The 21,866-nt window shown below is 45.7% G+C and overlaps 1 protein-coding gene across 7 annotated transcripts in view; it reads right to left on the bottom strand.

The window, feature by feature from the left end:
- TNS2 (tensin 2) overlaps positions 1-21,866 on the bottom strand; it is a 130,660-nt gene that overhangs the window by 45,560 nt on the left and 63,234 nt on the right. For 4 of the 7 annotated variants that reach the window (XM_035101897.2, XM_060272182.1, XM_035101906.2 and 1 more), the window contains 4 exons: positions 21,558-21,669; positions 20,862-20,899; positions 4,510-4,548; positions 985-1,023 (listed from right to left, as the gene is read on the bottom strand). In XM_035101897.2, coding sequence (XP_034957788.2) covers positions 985-1,023; positions 4,510-4,548; positions 20,862-20,899; positions 21,558-21,669 — 228 coding nt within the window. The other 3 variants (XM_035101984.2, XM_035101974.2, XM_035101966.2) reach the window with 3 other exon arrangements.

A 21,866-nucleotide genomic window follows, 5' to 3' on the forward strand; every position in this document is an offset into this window, starting at 1 on the left:
ATTGGCTCACCTTGATAGAAATGTTTTTTTTTAAAGTGAACTTAACAGGTTCACTTTCGACAAATCTAATAAAAAAATGTCAGGAATATTTCAGACTTTATAAATGAGTTATCCAGCCATTTGCAGGAGCTGGAAGATGTACCACAAAAATATTTATCTTCAACCCAAACATTGGCTGATTAACATTCTATGGCCTTTTGAATGTGTTTGTGAGAGAGAGGGTTATTGGTCTGTTCTTGTTTTATTATGTATTCTGTGTTCTCATTTTGTATTTTTTATGTTGTGAACAGGCCTGTGATCTTTGGATGAAGGGCAATATACAAATTTTAATAATAGTAGTAGTAATAGTAGTAATAATTTATGTTTAAAGTGGTAGCATGCCACTTTAATTAGCCATGGCTTTCCCAAAAGAATCCCAAGAAGCACAGTTTTTTGAGGGTGCAGAGCTTTATTAGGCAGCCTTTATTCCCCTCACAGCATTACAATTCTGAGAGTGGTTTAACCATCTGTCTTTGCAGGGAACTCTGGAGCACCTGGAGGAAAGAGACGAAGGTCGCCTGGAGGCAGCTGCAAAGCCAACTATCCTCTTCCACATCAGCATTTTTAAAAAGAAAGAGGGAGATTAGAAGAAGTTAGAGAGAGGGAGAAATGAACTCAAGTTATGAAACAAATGCGCCTAATTTGCACTGAACCTAATGCGATTTTAACGAACGAGTCATGAAATGAATAAAGACCTTTTAAGTAGAAAAATGAATGTAATTACAAGAAGAAGAAGAAGAAGAAGAAGAAGAAGAAGAAGAAGAAGAAGAAGAAGAAGAAGAAGAAGAAGAAGAAGAAGAAGAAGAATGCCCTTACATGCCCTTCTTGATTACATTTCAGCATGGTGTCTAGAAACACAGTTTTCAGTCACTAGTGAATCAAACTTTAGACTGGAAAGCCCCGCAGGCAGAGTTGAGAGAGAGTTTGGAGAAAGCAAAGTCTTACCAAATGCTCAATACGCCGGACTGGAGCTGTATTCCTCCTCTTGACAAAGGGAGAAGAATGGGGAGAAGGAGAGTGTTTAGGAAAACAAAACAAAATCACAAAGAATAGCATTAAATGCAAGACAGCACCATGCAGCTTCTATGCCTGAGAAACCACTCATGAGACTCTCCCCAACTGCAGTGGGGGGGCCTGAAACTCATTCCTTGAACCTTGATCCTCAAACTGGAGCTGAAGGAGAGGTACGCAGGGGCAATATAGCAACACTACATCTTCCTACTGGGACAGCCCTTGCCAACCTGGGGCCCTCCATATATTTTGGACTACAACTCCCATCAACCCTGAGCATTGGCTATGCTGGTTGAGACTGATGGGAGTTAGAGGTACCCCTAGAAAGCGAGTGAAATGGAGCTACTACTGATAATGGCTTCGTCATGTCAAATTCTCACCCTCTTATTAACCTTAATAATTAACCTTATCCCCCTCTGATGTAATGAATGTGCATTTCCACAGCCCTACAGCCCATGACACCGAGTAGGGAAAGCAATGACGTCACAACACAGGAGTGGGTTTTAAAACATATTATAGAAGGGAAGAGGGAAAACTTGATACAGGAGTACTATTTTCAGTGGCAGGTCCTAAGTTTTTAGAAACTTCTCATACCCTCCCTAAATAAACTGCAAATTCACAATTTAAAAAGAAACAAGAACAGTATGCACATCCTTGTGTTCTCTGCAATTTACACGGCCATTCTTTCCTTGATCCTAAGGTAGTGAAGTTGATACAAGAAGATAGCTTGATAGGGCCCAAGCAGATCACATTATCTGGATGGGGTGAGGGCATTCAGCAGCTTGCCATGTCCTGGCAACAGGTTTCAACAAATGCACTCACCACACAGAGTGTGGCACCACCCTCTAGCAAGCCTGATGAGCTTGCCTTCCCCTTGGGGTGGGAGGATCTCCAACAATCCCCCAGCTTGCCCCTCGAGAAATTCTGCGAGGAGCTGGAACTACCATTTTTGGCTTGGTCAACAAGCCCAGCCAAAAATTGTTGACCCCTGCTTGGGAACCCTTTGCTTCGCATGGATTATTGCAGCCAGAAAGGCAGGTTGCAATCTTTTAATGTCAGCACAGTCAAAAGAATGTATCGCCGTGCCAAACACAAATGACTTACAATTTCATTGTGTTGAGAAAATGGCCATGTGGCCCGATTCCTGCCCTCCCCCCACACCTTGGTCACTGAATGGACAGCTATTAATAAGTTGCCGGCCTGGTTTCTCTCTACATTTCCTGGAGACTACTTGTCTCTCACTTCCTTTACTGTCTGTTCAATTTGGGACAACCTGCGAGGGAAACAGAGTCTGCCCTCAGGATTGGGAATAGGCGGTGGACTTTTGCTTGCACTTCATAGAGAGGATACACCTGTTCTTTCAAGCTCATTGTCATTGCAGCAAAAAGCTGGCAGGCCACCTTGATATGTCTTTATTTTAATTTGTTTTGTAATAGAGAAAGCAGTTACAAACTTCAAAAAAGGACGAATAGAACAAGGAAAGGCATAAAAAGGACAATGCAATAAAAGAGAGAAAAGTAAACAATACAGTGGAGCTCCAAAGGATTAGCATCACATACAGCTTTCTTACTATCTCGACTTCTCTAAAAACTAACATGAACCTCCATTACAGGGCTGAGGGAAAGATAGAGTCAAGGAACCATCCACCTCCTAAACCAGGAGCTGAGTCTCCAGAGTCTTCCTGACCTGTGAGGTCACTAGAATACCATTGCTGATCCCAGATTCAAGGCAAGTTAAGGTCACAATCAACTTGGGAGTGGGGTGGGTCTGCAAGGCCATCTGGAGCAAGCAAGTTGGACAGCCTCTTATCTGTATCTTGGCATTTCTGTGAAACATTCCTGTATGCTAGACAGGAGCCAAAAACACCATGGTGCTAACAAAGGTGGCTTTAACTGGCCCTTCTTGCACTGGGTGGGGTAGAACACCTCCCAGTTGCTAACAGGTTAGCTGACAGGGAAGGGCTGCAACTCCCGTCTTGGCCCTCACAGAGAAAATAGGCCCATCAGACGTCAGCAACAAGGGAACGCATCCTCTCAAGTTGCATTATTAACATTTCTTTCATTCCCTCTTCAGTGGGAGATTTTGCTTCCTGCTACCATTAATCTTGTCTGGTTCGTTGCAGTTGTTTCACATTCTCACAGCAGCACTTATGAGCTTATGAGCCAGGCTAGTACTGTTCCCACCAGGCTGTACATCCCATTTCACTACCGGAGGCGAATCAGGACATGCTGCCCTGTCCTACCATTGCCTGGTGTCCTGCCACCACAATTATCGATCACTGCTGCCTGCACCATGTGCCCTGCCAGAGAAACATCACCATCATGGCACCCATTTCAGGCAAGATCATGCTCAAAATAGCCCTGATCTTGGCAGAAACTGGTGCCAATGCTGGCGCCATTTCTTTGCTGCTGCTGCTGCTGCTGGAGGTGGTGTGGTGCCCGTGAAAATGCTGCCTCGGGCTTCCGCCACCTGCGGCAGTAGCCTCACCCTGCCTAATGGCTGGGCTGGCCTTGGTTCCCACTGCCAAGACCAAGAAATAGAACTTGTCCAAGAATACACAACAAATCGAAAGCTCAGCTGGGCTTTCAACCCAGGAAACCACCTCTCCCTTCCATATTCCCATCCACGCATCTATACACTCTGAAGAAAGGACTTTCCTTACTGAGTACTCTCACAAACCTCCACAGCAAAGACCCACCTATAACCTCAACTGCAATTTGGCTCATAAGGAATAGCTCATCAGAGAACTACTTCATCAATGGCAGGTGATGGTGATTGGATGGAATCCACCCATCTGCCAGTATTTAGCCTTCCTGATTGTGGAACATCTGCCCCCCCCCCTAAACTGTGGGACTCCAACTCCCATCATCCCTGAGACCATTGGCCACGCTTTCTGGGGCTGATGGGAGTTGCAGTTCAACAACATGTGGAGGGCACAGGTTCTCCACCCTTGCTTTAAGCAGCAGACTCACCCCCTGTGATTTGCTCATATACAATCTTCTCTCTAGGAAGGCACTCCTGGGCAATTCTATAATTATATGAATGAACTGTAGATATGGGGCAGAATCTGACAATGCCTTACCTGTGGCCTTTGGGGGCTTCTGGTATCACATACACCTCTCCTGCCTCATCCTTGGTAGCAGTTTTGTCAACATACATTAATTTATCATCATTTTAAAAGTTCAAAACAAATGTTAAATTGGTTGGGAGTGTGCAAGACAGACAACTCAATCTATGTTTGGTTTGCCAATGTCTGCCAAAGCCTCTGCAGAGGTGAAGCCAGGTGAAAGACAAAAAAGCATGGTGAATTTAGAAATATAGCTGCATGCTGCCATGCTATGTGCAGAATTCCCATCCTCACTGAACTAAAACACAGCAGACAGCAACTATGTAGGGGATGGGGAAAGGCCACAGGTAAGGCATAAAACATACAGTGGACGGCTAGACATCCACACTTACCAGTTCAGGAAGAGGGAGGGGCTGGCAGGATGACGCTACCTGGAAATGAGAAGAAACAGAGAATGAAAAGTCCGACTGCAGACCCCTGGCTGCTCAGCTGGGAGGCCTCCCACAAACAGGGCTTTGCAAGGACCAAACCACCCCTCCCTCTCTCCATGTTAAGGAGTGGTGGGAGTGGAGAAAGACTCTTGCTCAGCTCCTCGGACTGCCTCTCTAAGAGGCAGGATCTGCCTCTTTTTCCCATCAGGGTGTTTGCTTTGGACTGGGCTGGGCCCTTCCACTGACGCCGCACACATAGGCAGCAATTCATCATGACTGGGAGGCAGAGCGGGCAACGCAGCGGTGGGGGCTCTGCTATATATAGAGAAATGTAAACAGGCTGCACCCCACACCCAGGAGGGAAGCACAGGGAGGCTATTCAGCCCTGCTGCTCTTCCATCTCACCTGGTGAAGCTGCCTTTGCATCCCTGGGTGACCTATGAGAGAAGAGGGAGGGACCAAGTGCCACCTCCTTCATCTTCTACAGGTTCTGGCATTGCTGCTTTCAGGAGACAGAGAAACCCATCTCCCTTGGCAGTCTGATCTAAGTGATGGGGCCATGTCTCCTTCATGGATGTTAAAAGGTAAAGGTAAAGGGACCCCTGAACATTAGGTCCAGTCATGACCGACTCTGGGGTTCCGGCGCTCATCTCGCTTTATTGACCGAGGGAGTCAGCGTACAGCATTCAGGTCATGTGGCCAGCATGACTAAGCCATTTCTGGCACACCAGAGCAGCGCACGGAAACACTGTTTACCTTCCTGCTGGAGTGGTACCTATTTATCTACTTGCACTTTGAAGTGCTTTCGAACTGCTAGGTGGGCAGGAGCTGGGACTGAGCAACGGGAGCTCACCCCGTCGCAGGGATTCGAACCGCCGACCTACTGATCAGCAAGCCCTAGGCCCTGTGGTTTAAAACCCACAGCGCCACCCGCGTCCCTTATGGATGTTACTAGCAACAAATAATTGAGTCGGAATTAATATTTGCCACTGCAATTCAACTGCTGGCTTTCACTCAACACGCACACACATGAATGTGCATGTATGTGTTCTTGAACAAATAAAAACTGAATATCAGAGTAGAGCTAACCATGACAGACAAATATAATCCTGAATGGCCATGGTACTTTGTTAGATAAAAGCTGTTTCACGAGGGGGCAATTTGGAACAGAGAAACATCTGTATGCTTAATGCTTTCCTTGCCTGCCAATTTCCCCGCTCCCCCCCATGCCCCAGAGACTGTTCCAGATACATGTTTATAAGAGCGTACAAAAATCAAAATGTGGACCTGAAATAGGATAATGCCACTTTTTTTTTTGAAGTTCTAAGCAGAACATTTGTGAGCTAAGCAAACACTTCTACTGAGAGGATTCATTCGCTTCCTAATAAGAATGCCAAATATTAAGAGATGTACATAAATGACCAATTCCTGTAAATAGGAAGATTCTGTTTTACCTTTCCTTTCATGTAAAATGCCCTTTAAAGCAGAAAACAGGGAAGGTTTTATTTAACATCCTGAGGACAGAAAGAGGGACCATGTGGCTATACCATTAAACCTCCCCAAATGAATTATGTTTTAATATTAGATATACCACTCTAACAAAGAGCCATTTATATAGATTGCTTTTTCCCCAGCTTGATTTTCCAACATTCTTTGATGAATTTGGCTGCTAGATGGATTCAAACCAGTCCAGATATTATTCAGAAATATTGCTTCCTTATTGCAGGGGTACCTAACCCGTGTCCTGGAGGCCTGATCAAGCAAATTTTGCTGGTCCCCAAGTACCCCAACATTTGGCAGTGGCAGCAAAATGAAAAAAAATAAGGTATGATTGGGGGTTGGGAGACAGGTTCCCTTGATGGTAGGGATGGGGAGAAATTCATCTCAGTTTGCATTTAAGGTTGAATTTATCAAAATTGGACTTCCTGAAACAATACGAGAACAGATACACAGCCATCCTTCAATATTCACCCTTAACTGGATTTTGCGATTTAGTGCTCCAATCAACTAATGTTTTCAAATATGCATATATTAAGGGGAAATGTATATAAAAATTAACAGATTATTGAAAATATCATACAGAAAGCATTATGTTAGGAGAAATTGCTTGCAAAATGTGTACAAACTGCAGACAAAAAATGTGTTTAGAGGAAATGTGCACCAAAATGCTGAGGAATTTTCATGAGGATATGTATTTTTAAGATGAGGAAAAACGAGAAACAGAGAGATCCTGTCACCCCTACCTGATGGGGATGCAAACTGCTGGTCCAAAGAAGGTTAGGCCACATCCCTGCTTTACACAACAAGCACCTTTATTTATTATATTCATTTTAAAGCATTTATTTGCCACCTCTCCAAATCAAAATTCACCCCAGGCATCTTTCATATTAAAATAAGGGTATGTCAACAGCAACTGAAAAAAGTAGAGCCTTGAAACTCCCAAAGAACAGTTCAATCAACAGGTTCTGTAAGCATCATTCATAAAATCAGCAATGAATAATCCCCAAAACTGAATCAAGTTGCTTATCGAAACAGTCAGATGAAACACCATCTATATAGAATTTTGAACAGATTCTGTCACAGGATTTGAAGTCTTAAAATTCTCAAGCTTCTGCCATGGGATCATATAAGTTTGAGTAATACGTAGGTTGCGTGTAACAGGAAAAGTCTTTGTGTCATGCAAGGGAGAGCCACCAGCTCATCTCTCACAGTCTTTTCATTTTAACCTTTCCACCCTCCACGATGCCATGCTTTGTTGTAAGTTCCAAACAGGTTCTGCAAAGTTTTAAAGACCAGGTTCAGAACTGTTAGAGGGAATAGGTTTATGTGTGTTCATTTTGTTAAACTTGCGAATTTTAGTATGAGCACTGAGTTTTGGAGTTGCAACATGTAAACAAAAAGATAAAGGTAAAGGTAAAGGACCCCTGACAGTTAAATCCAGTCGTGGGCGACTCTGGGGTTGCGGCGCTCATCTCGCTTTACAGGCCGAGGGAGCCGGCGTTTGTCTGCAGACAGTTTTTTCGGGTGATGTGGCCAGCATGACTAAGCCACTTCTGGTGCAACGGAACACCTAAACCAGAGCAGCGCACGGAAACGCTGTTTACCTTCCCGCTGGAGTGGTACCTATTTATCTACTTGCACTTTTTGGCATGCTTTCGAACTGCTAGGTTGGCAGGAGCTGGGATTCAAACCGCCAACCTTCTGATTGGCAAGCCCAAGAGGCTCAGTGGTTTAGACCACAGCGCCACCTGCGTCCCTTTTAACATGTAAATACCCCTTATCTATTTTTCCTTATACAGCTGCCCCCTTCATGACAACATATCATTAATCACTTAGTGATGAAATCACCAAAATGATGTAGAATCAGATCAGACTCTTAGGCTTCCAACCTAATTTCAAAATACCACAGGCAGGAAGCCCTTGGGATGGGAAGAATGAAGTGAGTGTCAGAAACACTCTCTCTCTCTCTCTCTCTCTCTCTCTCTCTCTCTCTCTCTCTCGAGGGGGGCAAAGGAGATGTCAGAAAAAAGAAAAGTAGGGGGGCATGCCCACTTTGGGTTATGGTTGTGCCCACTGCTGGATTCAGTCACACCCACATAAACTTAGCAGCCCCCTACATATTGCCCCCATAAGCAATGCGGCTTTGACAGAAAAAGAATTCCCCTTCCTACCTTAGACAAATAGGAGCTGCAATGCTTTTGGCACACTTGTGTACATGTGTAAAGCTTTTCCATGAGTCACACACAGGAAAGGAACGGCTGCATTTTGGTGGAAGGGGAGGATGATTTTACCACCACGCACATGAACCCTGTGCTTACATGTTGGAGCCCAAGGACAAATTGCCTTGTGAGATGTAGACCTTCTGTGCATCATCCTTCCTTAAGAAAGAAGCTCCCTTACATCTTGGTCACACTCCATACTAAGAAGAGTTTATTTCTGTTCCTGGGCTACATTATGAAAACTAAGTAAGTAAGAGTCAGATGCTCCCATGCTGCACTGCAATCGAACTTCCAAAGCAACTTCCAAACTAACATCAGGCAACGATTCTGGTTGTTGGCGGGAAGAGCCAAGTGTCTTTTGCAAGGGATAACTGATCCCTCTGCACAAGAATGTGCTGTGCAAGAGGAAGAGGTATTGCAGGGGGTTGGACTAGAAGACCCTCAGGGTTCCTTCCAACTCTACAACTCTATGATTCTATTATACTAATAATGGAACTGTAAAGTTAGAAGGAACCCCGAGGGTCATCTAGTCCAACCCCCTGCAAAGCTGGAATCTTTCTAGGGCTCAAACCCACAATCCTGAGATTAAGAGTCTCATGCTCTACCCACTGAGTTCATGAGACTTTTATTTTTAAATGCAAAACACATTGCCTTAATGGGTCCTATGTTTTTTTTCAGACCTGGAAAACTGTGGGGCTCAATCAAACCAAGTAGTTTTGTCTGGGCGGGGTGTCAAAGCTAGTTGCAGCTCCTGCCTCTGTCCCATCATGTGGTGTAAAACAGAAGGGCTGCAGCACTAAGTGGCAGGTCAGAGTGCCTTTGTCAAACCAACTATCAACACAACTGAAATTACACTGTGTGTGTGAACAAGGGTGCAATTAAGTAAACAGACAAAAGAGGTGCCTGCTGCACATGACGCAAGGTAGTCTTTTGTGACCTCTGCCTTTAATTAAAGAAACAAACACCAAGTGGAGTGGAGAATATCTTCTCTTCTGAAGCCTGGGGGTGTTGGGGGGGCAGTTTAATTTGTCAGATTATTATTAGCGCTCCAAAAAACAATCAATAAGCATTTTGAATCTAATCAGGTCCTTGTGACCTGCCAGCTGTTGCCCCGTGAATGACTTGCCTTTTGGGGCAGAAAGATGATTCCCCACCCTTTTCTCCCTATCCTTCTAATCTAGAACATCTAAACTGCCTCTTGAAGCAAAGCTTGGGAGTTTTGAATATACAGATTTTATTTTGTGGCTGAGCAGGCATCTTGAATCCTGGGGGGTAGGACACACCTACCTGGTAGGCTAAAATTATACAGCTGATTGTACACCCTCTTGGTGGTTCACAGCTGGGTTAACATTCAAACTGGAACCAGAGTTGAATAGCGTAGTCCTATCACTTTCAAATCCCAATTCCAGAAATTACAGGGCTGTGAATTATGGGTTGAATCCAATGTAGCGCTAAGTAAAAGTTGTTCAGTTAGAGCAAGGATTTATGCTCATGCAATGGAGTTTTCTCATCGCACACACCTTACTCTTCTTTGAGTTGCCCTCCACAACCTTCCTGAGCAGATTCAAGGGTGCAGGCAAGCAGAGAGTGTGGAAAAGTTCTGCTGCACATTCCTTGCACTGATGGAATGAATGCAGTTTGGAGATTTTTATGTATTCACTGCATTCTTGTGAAATTTTATCATTTAGGTGACTGCTACCAACTGACAAACTTGGCCCATAGGGAGAGAGGGAGGAAGGGAAGGATTGGGCCCTCCACCATGATCCAGTTCCCCACCCCTGCTCTCTTACATTCATCTACTCTATTGCTTCAGAGGCTGAAAAAAGGGGTAAGGATTATGACTTGGAATAAGAGACCTAGGAATCAAAGACTCATAATCCACCCCTCTTTCCCTTCCCCACACCTTCTGAAGTTATGTTTTACACCATTATTGATGGAAAGTGAAGTCAAGAGCAGGAAACAGGAGAAAAAGCTTAATAGTCAAAACAAAGAGACTCTTGTAGCACCTTAAAAGACTACGGGCTCATCCAAACCTCTGCTTGTGCCATGCCTGGAAAGCACTTTCTAGACACAGGTCCAACTGCATAGCTGCCAATTTTTCCCTTTTCTCACGAGGAAGCCTATTCAGCATAAGGGAAAATCCCTGTAAAAAAGGGATAACTTGGCAGCTATGGGTCCAAGTGGTCTACCCCTTGCCCCATTCCTTTCCAAGTTAAAACCCACTCTTAGCAATAGATCGGAACAAATGGCAATCAATTTGTCGTTTGCTCCAGTTGAGCTCTAAAGAGCAATTTCCCCCAGCAGAACGAGAGGAAGTGTGGATAAGCCCTAACTTAAGGGAAAGCTTCCAGGAACTTGAATCCATCAGATGCTCCAGAACAACTTGGAGCGAGGCTTTCAGTTTGGATGCCCATTTTGTGGAACAGCATTCCTCTTCAGATTTGAGAGGCACATTTCCAGGAACAATTGAATACTTTTTTTTAGGTCTCTGCTTTGGGTAATTATTTGCATCATTTTTCAAACTGTTCTACTTTGTTTTTCTTATAGGATTGAGATTTATGGGGAAAGTGATTTAATACTAATAACACTAACAACAAGTTAGATGGGCATCTGTTAGGGGTTCTTTAGTTGCAATTCCTGCATTGCAGGGGGTGGGCTTTGGGCCCTTCCCTCAAATTCTATGATTCTAAGTCAGTGTTTCTCAACCAGTGTGCCTCCAGATGTTTTGGGACTACAACTCCCATCATTCCTGACCACTGGTCTTGCTAGCTAGGGATGATGGGAGTTGTAGTCCCAAAACATCTGGAGGCACACTGGTTGAGAAACACTGTTCTAAGTATCCAACATAATAATAATAACAATATACAGTAATAATAATTTATTATTTCTACCCCACCCACCTGGCTGGGTTTCCCCAGCCACTCTGAGAAGCTTCCGACAAGAGATTAAAAATGCATTAAACACAGTGCTAGGTGAACATTCTGTCAGCACAAGGATTTCTGTTTGTGCAATAGAATATTCTCTCCCTCTCCTTCCTGTTCTCCCCTTAAATCTGTTCTACCGGTAGGTGTTTCTGGGTTACATGCAGGGGAAGGGGAGGAAAGTCCCATAGTGCATGTGGAAATCCTTGCACTAATGCAACACAGGAGCTGAATACCACCAAATGCTGCTACTAGTAAGAATACATGTAAGCATAGAAAGGGGAGAAATTAACAGCAGAGACACAGGAATGCATCTCCAGTTACCTTTTTTGTTTGCTAAAAGCAGCCACAGGGTTGGATCAGCATAATGGCAGAGGGCATGAGGGGATCATCAAATGCTTGCTCCCCTGCTATGGCCCAGATCCAAATCATACACGCATACTTTGGAACTATGATTAGCCGTGGAGGGGAAAACATTGGGCATGTCATGTCTAATTTGGCCCTCAGAACAAAGTCCAACAAATGTAATTTTTACTCACAGGCAGACCTATAAATAGTCATCCCCAAGATGGCCGGAAATAGCTTCCTAGCATCCGAAGCTTTTTAAAAAGTTAAGTCTTTGCTTTCAGCCACACATCATTTTAACAGAGAAATGTGTGGGCCAGCAGGCTAGTAAATGCCTGGTTCGCCCTGCCCCCCATTGCACATGATGTGCATATGACGTCACGTGACGCTGGGCCTCCTCAATGTGGGGGGTAAGTCGGGACGCTTGATCCCAAGCATGCGCACATGAGATTGAAACCTCAGTGTTGCAGTTTCAAAAGGACACAACTAATGACACTTCTGCTCTGATTGATTTGGAGACTGGAAGCAGATTAAAAGGATGTGGTAGCCTGAGTAGTCAAAAAGAACTCAGGATAATTCACCATCCATTTACCAATCTCTCTACTCATATTCAAGTTTTCTCCCACTTCTGCAAATGCTCGTGGGTCTTTAGTCTGGGGCTCGCTCTGCTTCTCATGCCCCACATACACATGCCCCCTCTCAGACAGAAACGGCCCCCAATCTTTAACCTTCTCCTGCGGTTCGGTTGTGGGAAACTTTTGGGATGTGGAGCAAGCGTGTGAGTGTGTGTGTGCGTGCATGCATGCACTCTCTCTCTGTTCTGGAGGAAGCTTCTTGCCTCCCCCTCCTAAGCCCTCTGGCTTGATCCCTCCAGCAAGCCCTGGCCTGGGAAAACATCTGGACCAGCCCATGGGAGGCAGAGGGGAGGTCGCCAGGATGTGGGAAACTCTAGCAGGAAGTCTAGGCTGTACATCTCAACAGGCCAACTGCACAGCTAGCAGGCCTCACAGCCCGATGAGCTGGGCTGCTTCTTAGCAAAAGGAAGACATTGCATTTTTATGGCACATCTGCAAAGGATAGACAGGCCTCTGAGCTTGGAGGGGTGGGGGCTTTGTACTCCCCTCCTTCCAGATGCCACAGGCAGCAGTGTCTGTGTCTGTGTGTGTGTGTGTGTGTGTGTGTGTGTGTGTGTGAAGCACAGAGCAGGAAAGGAGCTTAGCCAGGTCCATGTACACATCAGTCCTCAAACCTGGGCTGCCTTGGATCTCAAGCCTTCCCTATGCCTCTTCTAAGGACCTATGCATGAAGGAGGTGGTACTAGAGAGGTTGCAGGGGATCACATTTTTGATGCTCCTCTACATTAAAGGAATATAAAAAGTTTGATTGAAAGCTCTAGACTCCCTTCCTTGAAGCCATAAACCCAGGGAGGGGAACCTCAGGCCTGGGGCCCAAATGTAGACCTTGAAGCCACTCTAGCTGGCTCTCAGAATGCTCCCCAGGCTACACCCATCACTTGCCCAAGTGTTTTTGAATGACTGGAACATGTCCTGGGATTCTGAAAATGCCCTTAGTCTGCCTGGACAGAGAGGAGTGTGTGGGAGCGTGCCTACTGGACAAAGGTAAAATTTGCACCCCTGCTCTGCCCACCACTGACATGTGGCCCTTGGGCTGAAAGGTTCCCTGCCCGTGCCATAAAGGGTTAGGAAACAGGTTGTTTGAAGGATGGCTTGCAGCCACATGAACCTGCCCAGGCTTTGAGATGGCTTCTGAGCTCTGCTTTCAATTCCTCCATCAGGCTGACAGGCATGAGAAACAGGATCTTTGCCGTAGTGGCCTTGTATTCTTGGAACTCTCCCCCAAAAGAAGTACGTATAGCCCCATCTTAATCAACTTTTTAAAAGGACCTTTAATTGATGGTTTCAGTTGAAAGAACTGCACGCTGCATTTCAGATTGTGGCCATTTTCCTGTTGAAGTGTATTTTCTTTTTCTTTAAATCACCTTTAGTAAGCTGTGATGGGAAGGCTTACGTGAGTATTTTAAATTAAAGTAAGTTAATTAAAACAAAAATCTCCCTGCATGCAGAAAATCATCGCAGGAAGCAGCAGGCTGAGCTTGATCCCATCTTCCTGATGCACTGCTTTTCTACTGGCAGGGAGTTTTTGTTTTTGCTAGCTAGGGAAGCATTCAAAAAATGTGCCCCACCCACCCTGCTCACCCTCTCCAGAGGCTGACAGAGACTAGATGCAGCTTTTGGTCTTATCCCTCTCATGAGCTCACAAGAGCAAAGCAGTTCCAGATGACTTTTGGACGCAAGCCAATCCACTCGCTATAGGGGAAGGCAGAACGTGACATAAAGGGCATATGGCTTGCAGGAGGGGTGGAAACCCACACCGCCTCCAAGTACGTTCATCTGTCAGGCTCTGTGTGTAAGGAAAACCCACCAAAGGGATTTGCAGGGCAGCATTCTCACTGTCCCTGATGCGTCCCCTGAATGGCCTCCCGCCAGCCAAAGTCCAAGGATGAAACTCTCCCCACTAGGGAAACAGCGGAGGGGGAGAGATTCCAGGGAGGAGACTGCAGAACAAATTGCTCTGGACGAGTCACGCAAGATCTAAGCCATATGCCGCTGGGGAATCTTGGGCAACTTAGAGAGAGAAGAAGGGGAGACTCCACATAAACAGCAGAGGCAAAAACTTACTGAGCTTTTCCTTCCAAGAGCTATGCATTTCATACTCCACTCACTTCTCGGGTTCTGCTTAGAACAGCCTCCTGCAACCTGGTGCTGTCTAAAGGTTGGGTTATGACTTGCATCAACCTTGACTGTCGGCCATGCGGGCTGGAGCAGCAGGCCAACAACATATGAGGGGAAAACACTAGGTCGCCTCCGAGCAGCTGAGAATGTCTTCTCCTCCGAAAGAAAGAAAGAAAGAAAGGGGGGAAAGACCCACACTTTCTAGAGGCCCTCCCCCCGCCTTCCAAAGCAGATTTTCAGGAGAAAAAGCAGGTTTCGGGAGAAGAGGAGATTCAGCAAAAATCATCTCCTTCCCTGTTCTGCTAATAGAATTCTTCCATGACTGGAAAGAGCCCTTGCTTTCACAGGAGGCAAAGTCTGGATCCAACCCAATGTACACTGTTGTTGTAAACTGCCCTGAACCTTATGAATACTAATGTTAGGACTCCCTTATTGCAGTAGACAGACATATCTGGAAGGCCACAGGCCATGAAGGCAACAATGGCTTTCTTTCCTTGCTTATCCCCAGCGTCTGGTGCCCAAGATGGTGTAGTGGTTTGAGCATTGAACTAGGACCTCTTCTCAGCCACAAAGCTCGCTGAGGGACCTTGGCCCTGTGACACACATACACTCTCTCAGCCTAACCCATCTCACAGGGTTATTGTGAGGATGAGGCAAAGAGGGGTCATAGAAGAACCACAAATGTCACCTTGGGTCACCCCGAGGAACGGCAGGATATAAACATAGGGAGGAATTCAAGGCAGCTTTGTGGCAATTGTTCCATCAGGGCAAACATTTCAGCTTGCCAGATGGAGCAAATCCCTCCCCCCCCTCACATCTGCTGTTCTGGGGGTTCTCTCAACACCCCTCCCACCAAGCACAGGCTGCACAGGGGAGGAAAGGGGGCAAAATCCACAAGCCTGTTGCAGGCTTCCGCTCCTGGGGCTGGTTAGTTGAATCCCATCCACAATAAACAAAAGAATACAGCAAATGCCTCCCATTTACCTATCGTGGCTGAAACCTGGTCAACGGGCAGCATATAGGTCAATGAATGACTACATCATAACAAGTAAATGAATAGATGTGCCGCATAAATAAATGACAAAATAATAAATAGCAATAAGTAAGTATGGTCCCTTCAGCCGCGATGGGGGTTTCTACCATAGCTGTCAAGTTTTCCCTTTTCTCACGAGGAAGCCTATTCAGCATAAGGGAATTTCCCTTAAAAACCTGACAGCTATGGTTTCTACCCACTTTATCATCCTTAATCCCTCACCTGAAGCAGTGTCCACTGACCAGCACTCCTTCCGGGGACTGCTGCCCCCTTGTGGCGAGGGAAGAACACACACCTCTGCTAGCAGAACCATGCACGCCTCCAGCCCACCTGTTGAAAGATACCATTCTACACAAGGTCTGCTGCGGCAGCTCTTCTCCCTGCTTGCAATCCAGCGATCGGTGCCGGCTTTTCTTCTTCTTCTCTCTCTCTCCAACAGTGAGCCTCCCAAAAGAGACACACAAGGAAACCAGAGGCCCCAGCTGTCTCCGGTGGATGAGGAGCTAAGCCTACTCAGCCCTCCAGCCTCCTATCTGTCCTCCTCCCTTCCCCGCATTCTCCCACTTGCTGTTGCGTCTTTTCTGAGAGCAGAGCTGTGTTTGCAGAAACGGCCACTGGTCCTGCTATTTAGAAAAGGGGAGGGGGGAGGACTAGTCCCAGAACAACAGCAGCTCGGAGTGAAGTGGCTTCTCCTCCAGCTGCAGCCCTTGGCTCAGTTCCAAGGCAAACTCCGTTCCATAATTACACAACTTCGAAGAGCGGCCCCGTGTGGGCTTAAAGGGCCAGAGGTCTGGATCTCACAGGAGTCGCAGGGTCCGACTCCAGGGCTCATAATGCGTGAATAATGGTGCACAGGAGTGTGGCCAAGGTGGGCCTAACCACAAAGCCCCACTGGAAGCCCCAATGAAAAGCAGGTGCACAATGAAGAAGCCTTGCTAAGACTAAGCAGGTCAGGGCCTGATTGGGTGCCCAAGCGAGAACTCTACATGCTGTAATAAATGTGCTTGGTTTTGTTTCTCTTTAAGACTGCAAGATTTAGGAACATAGGAAGCTGCCACTGCAGCATCTAGCTCAGTACTGTATGTACTGGGGGAAACCACCAGAGAGGAATTCAAACGAATAGCCAGCACGTGTAGAGACAAAGTCAGAAAAGCTAAAGCACAGGTTGGCTAAGAGAATGGATAACAATGGAAAATACGGACTTGCTGGATTTAGAAGGACACGACAACAGATTTGGTTGGCATGCTTACCTCTGGTACGAGAAAGTAAAAGTAGATAAAAGTTTTACAAATCATGTGTTCAAAAGAGCATTGTATGAGGTATGGGAGAGAAACCAAGCGCTGTTGGAAAGAAAGACCTCATGGTGGATCTCGCCAGTGGAGGTCTTAACTGTAAAAAAGATAAATATGGAAGGGAGAAGAGCCCCATATGAGGAGATTTTGATGAAATCAGATAGAGGATGGAAATTGAGGCCATATGATGAAATTAAAGAAGTTTTAACAGGATGGCTGCAATACCACCAAGTAAATTATGTATTTTCAAAAGATAAAAAAGTAGGTTTTGAGGATATAAGGTCTAAATTTCAGACAGAATTGTTGGAAGGCAGAGTGAAGTTTTTGTCAAAAATGTATAATTTCTTGTTAGAATGGTATACTAAAGATGAAATGACAAAGGAGGTGAACCTAGCAGTTCGAAAGCACGTCAAAGTGCAACAAGTAGATAAATAGGTACTGCTACAGTGGGAAGGTAAACGTGCGCTGCTCTGGTTCACCAGAAGCGGCTTTGTCATGCTGGCCACATGACCTGGAAGCTGTACGCTGGCTCCCTCGGTCAATAATGTGAGATGAGCACCGCAACCCCAGAGTCGGTCACGACTGGACCTAATGGTCAGGGGTCCCTTTACCTTTTACTGTAATCCCAACCCCATCTAACTGTGAGTAAACCCCATTGAATTAAATGGGACTGACTTCTGAGTAGTCATGGTTAGGTCTGTCACAGCAGAGCTGATGGAGTGAGCTCTACTTTCCATCTCCCACTGACAAGCAGAAGGGGACAGAAGGATCACAGCCTTAGTTGCAAACAGAGCCAAGTTTAACTGACAATGTGAATGATCAATAGATTAATTACATGCTATGCAATCAATAAACATATGTAAAACTATGCAGTTATGCTATCTGAATTCATGATATGGAGCAGGGGAAGAGTAGAGGAGGGAAATGAAAGCTAGAAACATAGGTGTAAAGGAGCATAAAATGAATTGAAACAATAGTCATTAACAGTATTTTTTTCCCAACTAGATATGTCCTCCTAGGTGCCATTTTTCATGAAGTTTGAACCATTAGTTCTCCAGCCATTTGAACTAGTAGCTACCATTCTCAAGTTCATTCAAATGATAGAAAATAATATGACATAATTTGCTTGAGTTTTATAAAAAGTATTTGCTAGAAATCTATTTGAAAATAATAATAATAATAATAATAATAATATTTATACCACGCCCATCTGGCTGGGTTTCCCCAGCCACTCTGGGTGGCTCCCAACAGAACACTAAAAACAGAATAAAACTTTCAACATTAAAAACTTCCCTAAACAGGGCTGCCTTCAGATGTCTTCTAAAAGTTAGATAGTTGTTTATTTCCTTGACACCTGATAGGGCATTCCACAGGGCGGGCGCCACTACCGAGAAATGTTTGAATGAATAGTTGGGTCTCGAGCCCTGAATAATTATGTTAATGGTCAAGGTTCTACACACTACCTGGCATAGGTTCATACTGGTGGTTGTTTTTGTATTGTATTGTAGAGGCAGCATAGCCGAATATGAAAAGTATAGAGAAAAGCCATCCTCATAAGCAATTCATCCTATAATAAAGTGGCCGTTGGGACTTGGAGCACAAAGACTTCAGACGGGATAAACCAGGACCATGAGAGAGATTACATGCTTGCATATACACAACCATACAACAACAAAAAAGTGTGTGGCTTCCCCTTGCCTCTGCTGCACTGTGGAAGGATCTCTCTCTTTCCTCCTGGTTTCTTCTCCGTTAGAGGGGAAGGAGAGGAGGCAGGCGTGTGCCGGCGAAAGGGAAAGGGAGGGTAGGTGGGTGTGGATAGAGAGCGTGTGCGAGCCGCGAGTGATGCGGCTGAAGGATCGTTTAGCTGTTACTGAGGAGCGAAAGCAGGAGGGCAGGCAGGCGGGCGCACCCACGGGGGAAGGGGGAATTAGTCCCTGGAAGTGTGTGTGGATATTTGGGGGGGGGGTTGGAAGGGCTGCTGCAACTGGGACCAGCGAGGGGGGGGAGAGAGAGAGAGAGAGAGAGAGAGAGAGAGAGAGAGAGAGAGAGAGAGAGAGAGTAGAAAAAAGAGGGTGGGAAATGGGAGGGGAGAGAGGAAGCTGAGGAGGCAGCTGGCTGGGGCGGGGGGCAGGGAAGGGACTGAGGGGCTGAGGTGGTGGCGGTGGGTGAGCCACCGGGGGGGAGCCCGTAGAAGGGAGAGGAAGCCTTTTGGGGGGTAGGCGGGAGATGTGAAAAGCAAGCATTGAGGGGCCAAGGAACGGGGTGGGGTACCCCCCTACATATCCATCTTCAAAGCAGCGAGGGGGGGCGCCTCTTTTGGATAGAAAGGTGTCGCCCTCTGAGGAAAGCTGTGCGGGCGGCTCCCAACCAAATATTAAAAACACAATATAGTATTACACATCCTTTATAATAAAGTGCAAGTGTCTCTGCGTCCAGTCCCTGTGTCCGAGGGATTGCGCTACTGCGCATGTGCCCCACGGACAGCCGTTGGGACTTGGAGCGCAGAGACTTCGGACAGCCAGGCGGAACTGTTGAAGCGGCGGGTGAAGCTCTGCGCATGTTCCCGAGGTTGCTAGAGCAACAGGTCTGTTCTAGCACCCGTTAATTTAACGGGCTTCATGATACTAGTATGCAATAAAAATTAGAAGCAGTTATGCTACAGGTACCATTAGGCATGCAATTCTCAAGTAAATGTATAGAGTATTTTTTCCTTAGGCTAGTCTACAGATGCATGAAGTCCTTGGTGCTTTACTTTATATTCACTTGCTAAATACTGAAGCACTAAATACTTTGTGGACTTCAGCATCAGATCAGTGAACACAAGACATGAACTAGCACAAGGTGGTTCTATCATTAGGCAGATAGGTTTGAAGCTGCTCTATCTCCTTGCAGAGGATGCAATCCTAGGTGAGAAGTGAGTCGTTGCAAAGTAGCTTCCTGATATTTTTGAGTAAGACCCGATTGTATAACTCCTGCTATTTCCATAAATGATATTTTTACTAGAGGCTTAGGTGAATTGCTGAAACAGGCACACAGCCTAAAAGGTAAATACAAATATAGGTATATATTGCTGTTTTTAGGGCAATTTACTGTTTGCTTTGAGCCTTAATTCAAATATCTGAATAGTTATTTTAAAATTCAGTTTACATTGCTAGACATCATGTGAGAGGAGTTTTTCAAAACTAAATCAAGAGTTATCTTAGGTCCACTACCCTGCGACAAGCTCAGCTCTCTGGCTTGGCCATCTTGTCAACTGAAAACAAAGTAGCAAAAGGAATTGATTTTGATGATGTGATTTCAAAATCTGCAGAGAACAAAGTTAGGAAAAAATGGTTTTAAGTGCTTATGCTCACAATGTTAAGTAAATAAACCAGAAAACAACACTTGCAACTGTAAATATCTTATCTTATTTTTCCTTCTTTTAATAATTTCAATGTGGGGGGAGGTGACAAGAAATTTACCGCACCGGGTACCACCTAACTTTGCTACACCACTGATTGCAATGTGGCATTGCTGGGGAGCGGGCCCAGAGAAGGGCGTGACATGGGGAGATTTCTAACGGCCCCATAAGGCTGGAGGGTCACAATTAACCCACGGGCCAAAGACTCTTCACCCTCGCCTTAAACCAACCCTAAGCACATAGAAAGGAGACAACCACATATTCCTACCTTGTATTAACTCTGCCCACCCCACCTTCCGGTTCTGCTTCCTGTGTGTCAATTTCAGGTTGGAAGCTCCTCAGGGCAGGGACTTGCCCTCTTGTGCTCTGTAAAGCGTCATGATATGGCTGGTGCTATATAAAGAATGGTGATTATGAGGATACCATCCTTCAAACTGGGAACGGAAAACCCCAAAATGGTTCAGATCTTTCCACCCAGGTGGCTGACATTTCACAAGTGCAGGCAAAGGCACTCTGTATCCATTTTAAAACAGGGCATTTTGACACCAAATAGTCAAAACATAGGACACAGTGGTGACCTCATAGTGGAGGCATGCGCTCGCCAGCACTAAGCTAACAAGACCCACACATAGCAAGGAGTGGAATGGAATGTCGAGCTGTGGGAGTTTCTGCTGCTGCTGCTGCTCCTTCACACACTTGAACGGGCCCTTGTGGTGGGGTGGGTTGGGTTTATAAAACTCCCAAGGAACATACATCTATGTGCACAGAATGCAAACTGAAGTTACTATTATATGCCACTAAACAGCACCGTGACCCCTATTTTTCCTACCAAACTCCTCTGTGCTCTTACCTTGGCTTCACATTTCTTGTGGCTTGCCACTTTGCACACTGCAAGGGAAAAAAACATGGAAAAGCTATTCCAGATCCACAACCTTAAAGATGGACTCTCTCTGATGTACCCTATACCTTATTGTTAATTGCACAACAGTAAAGCACACTGAAGAGCACTGTGTAAAGCACCACATTAAAGGTAAAGGTAAAGGGACCCCTGACCATTAGGTCCAGTCGTGACCGACTCTGGGGTTGCGCGCTCATCTCACATTATTGGCCGAGGGAGCCGGCGTATAGCTTCCAGGTCATGTGGCCAGCAGGACAAAGCTGCTTCTGGCAAACCAGAGCAGCACATGGAAACGCCGTTTACCTTCCTGCTGTAGCGGTTCCTATTTATCTACTTGCATTTTGACGTGCTTTCAAACTGCTAGGTTGGCAGGAGCTGGGACTAAGCAACGGGAGCTCACCCCGTCACAGGGATTCGAACCGCCAACCTTCTGATCGGCAAGCCCTAGGCTCAGTGGTTTAACCACAGCGCCACCTGGATCCCGAAAGCGCCACATTGCTTCCTTTTAATTCTGCTGTCCTGGATGATCTTGTTAACCAAATGACAACCCTGGCTTCTCTGTTTTTAAATAGATGGAGAATTATTCAGATTTACTGGGACTTTTGCCTCTCCACTATGAAAGATAAAGAAGACTGGGACAGCTCTTACCTTTACAAACAAGACCCTGGGTCTCAATGGATTCCTTGCACACAACACAGGCTTTTTTCTTCTTCTTGAATACTTTCTCTTTGAAGGCGTGAGGCTCGGACACCTTCCCAGGCTGAAATGACAAACACAGGGTCGGGAATTTAGTATGGGGCATCGCTAAAATAAAAATATCTGTTCATTACACAAATAGATACCACGGACTGTGAAGCCACAATGTAAAGATGTGAAGAGAACAGCTGTGCTGCTGTTGAAGGTACTAAAATGCAGACATGTTACAATGCAAAAGGAAGTGAGGGCTGCTCCATTTGG

This window comes from Zootoca vivipara, chromosome 2 (assembly GCF_963506605.1).
Source record: "Zootoca vivipara chromosome 2, rZooViv1.1, whole genome shotgun sequence".
Taxonomy (NCBI): Eukaryota; Metazoa; Chordata; class Lepidosauria; order Squamata; family Lacertidae; genus Zootoca; species Zootoca vivipara.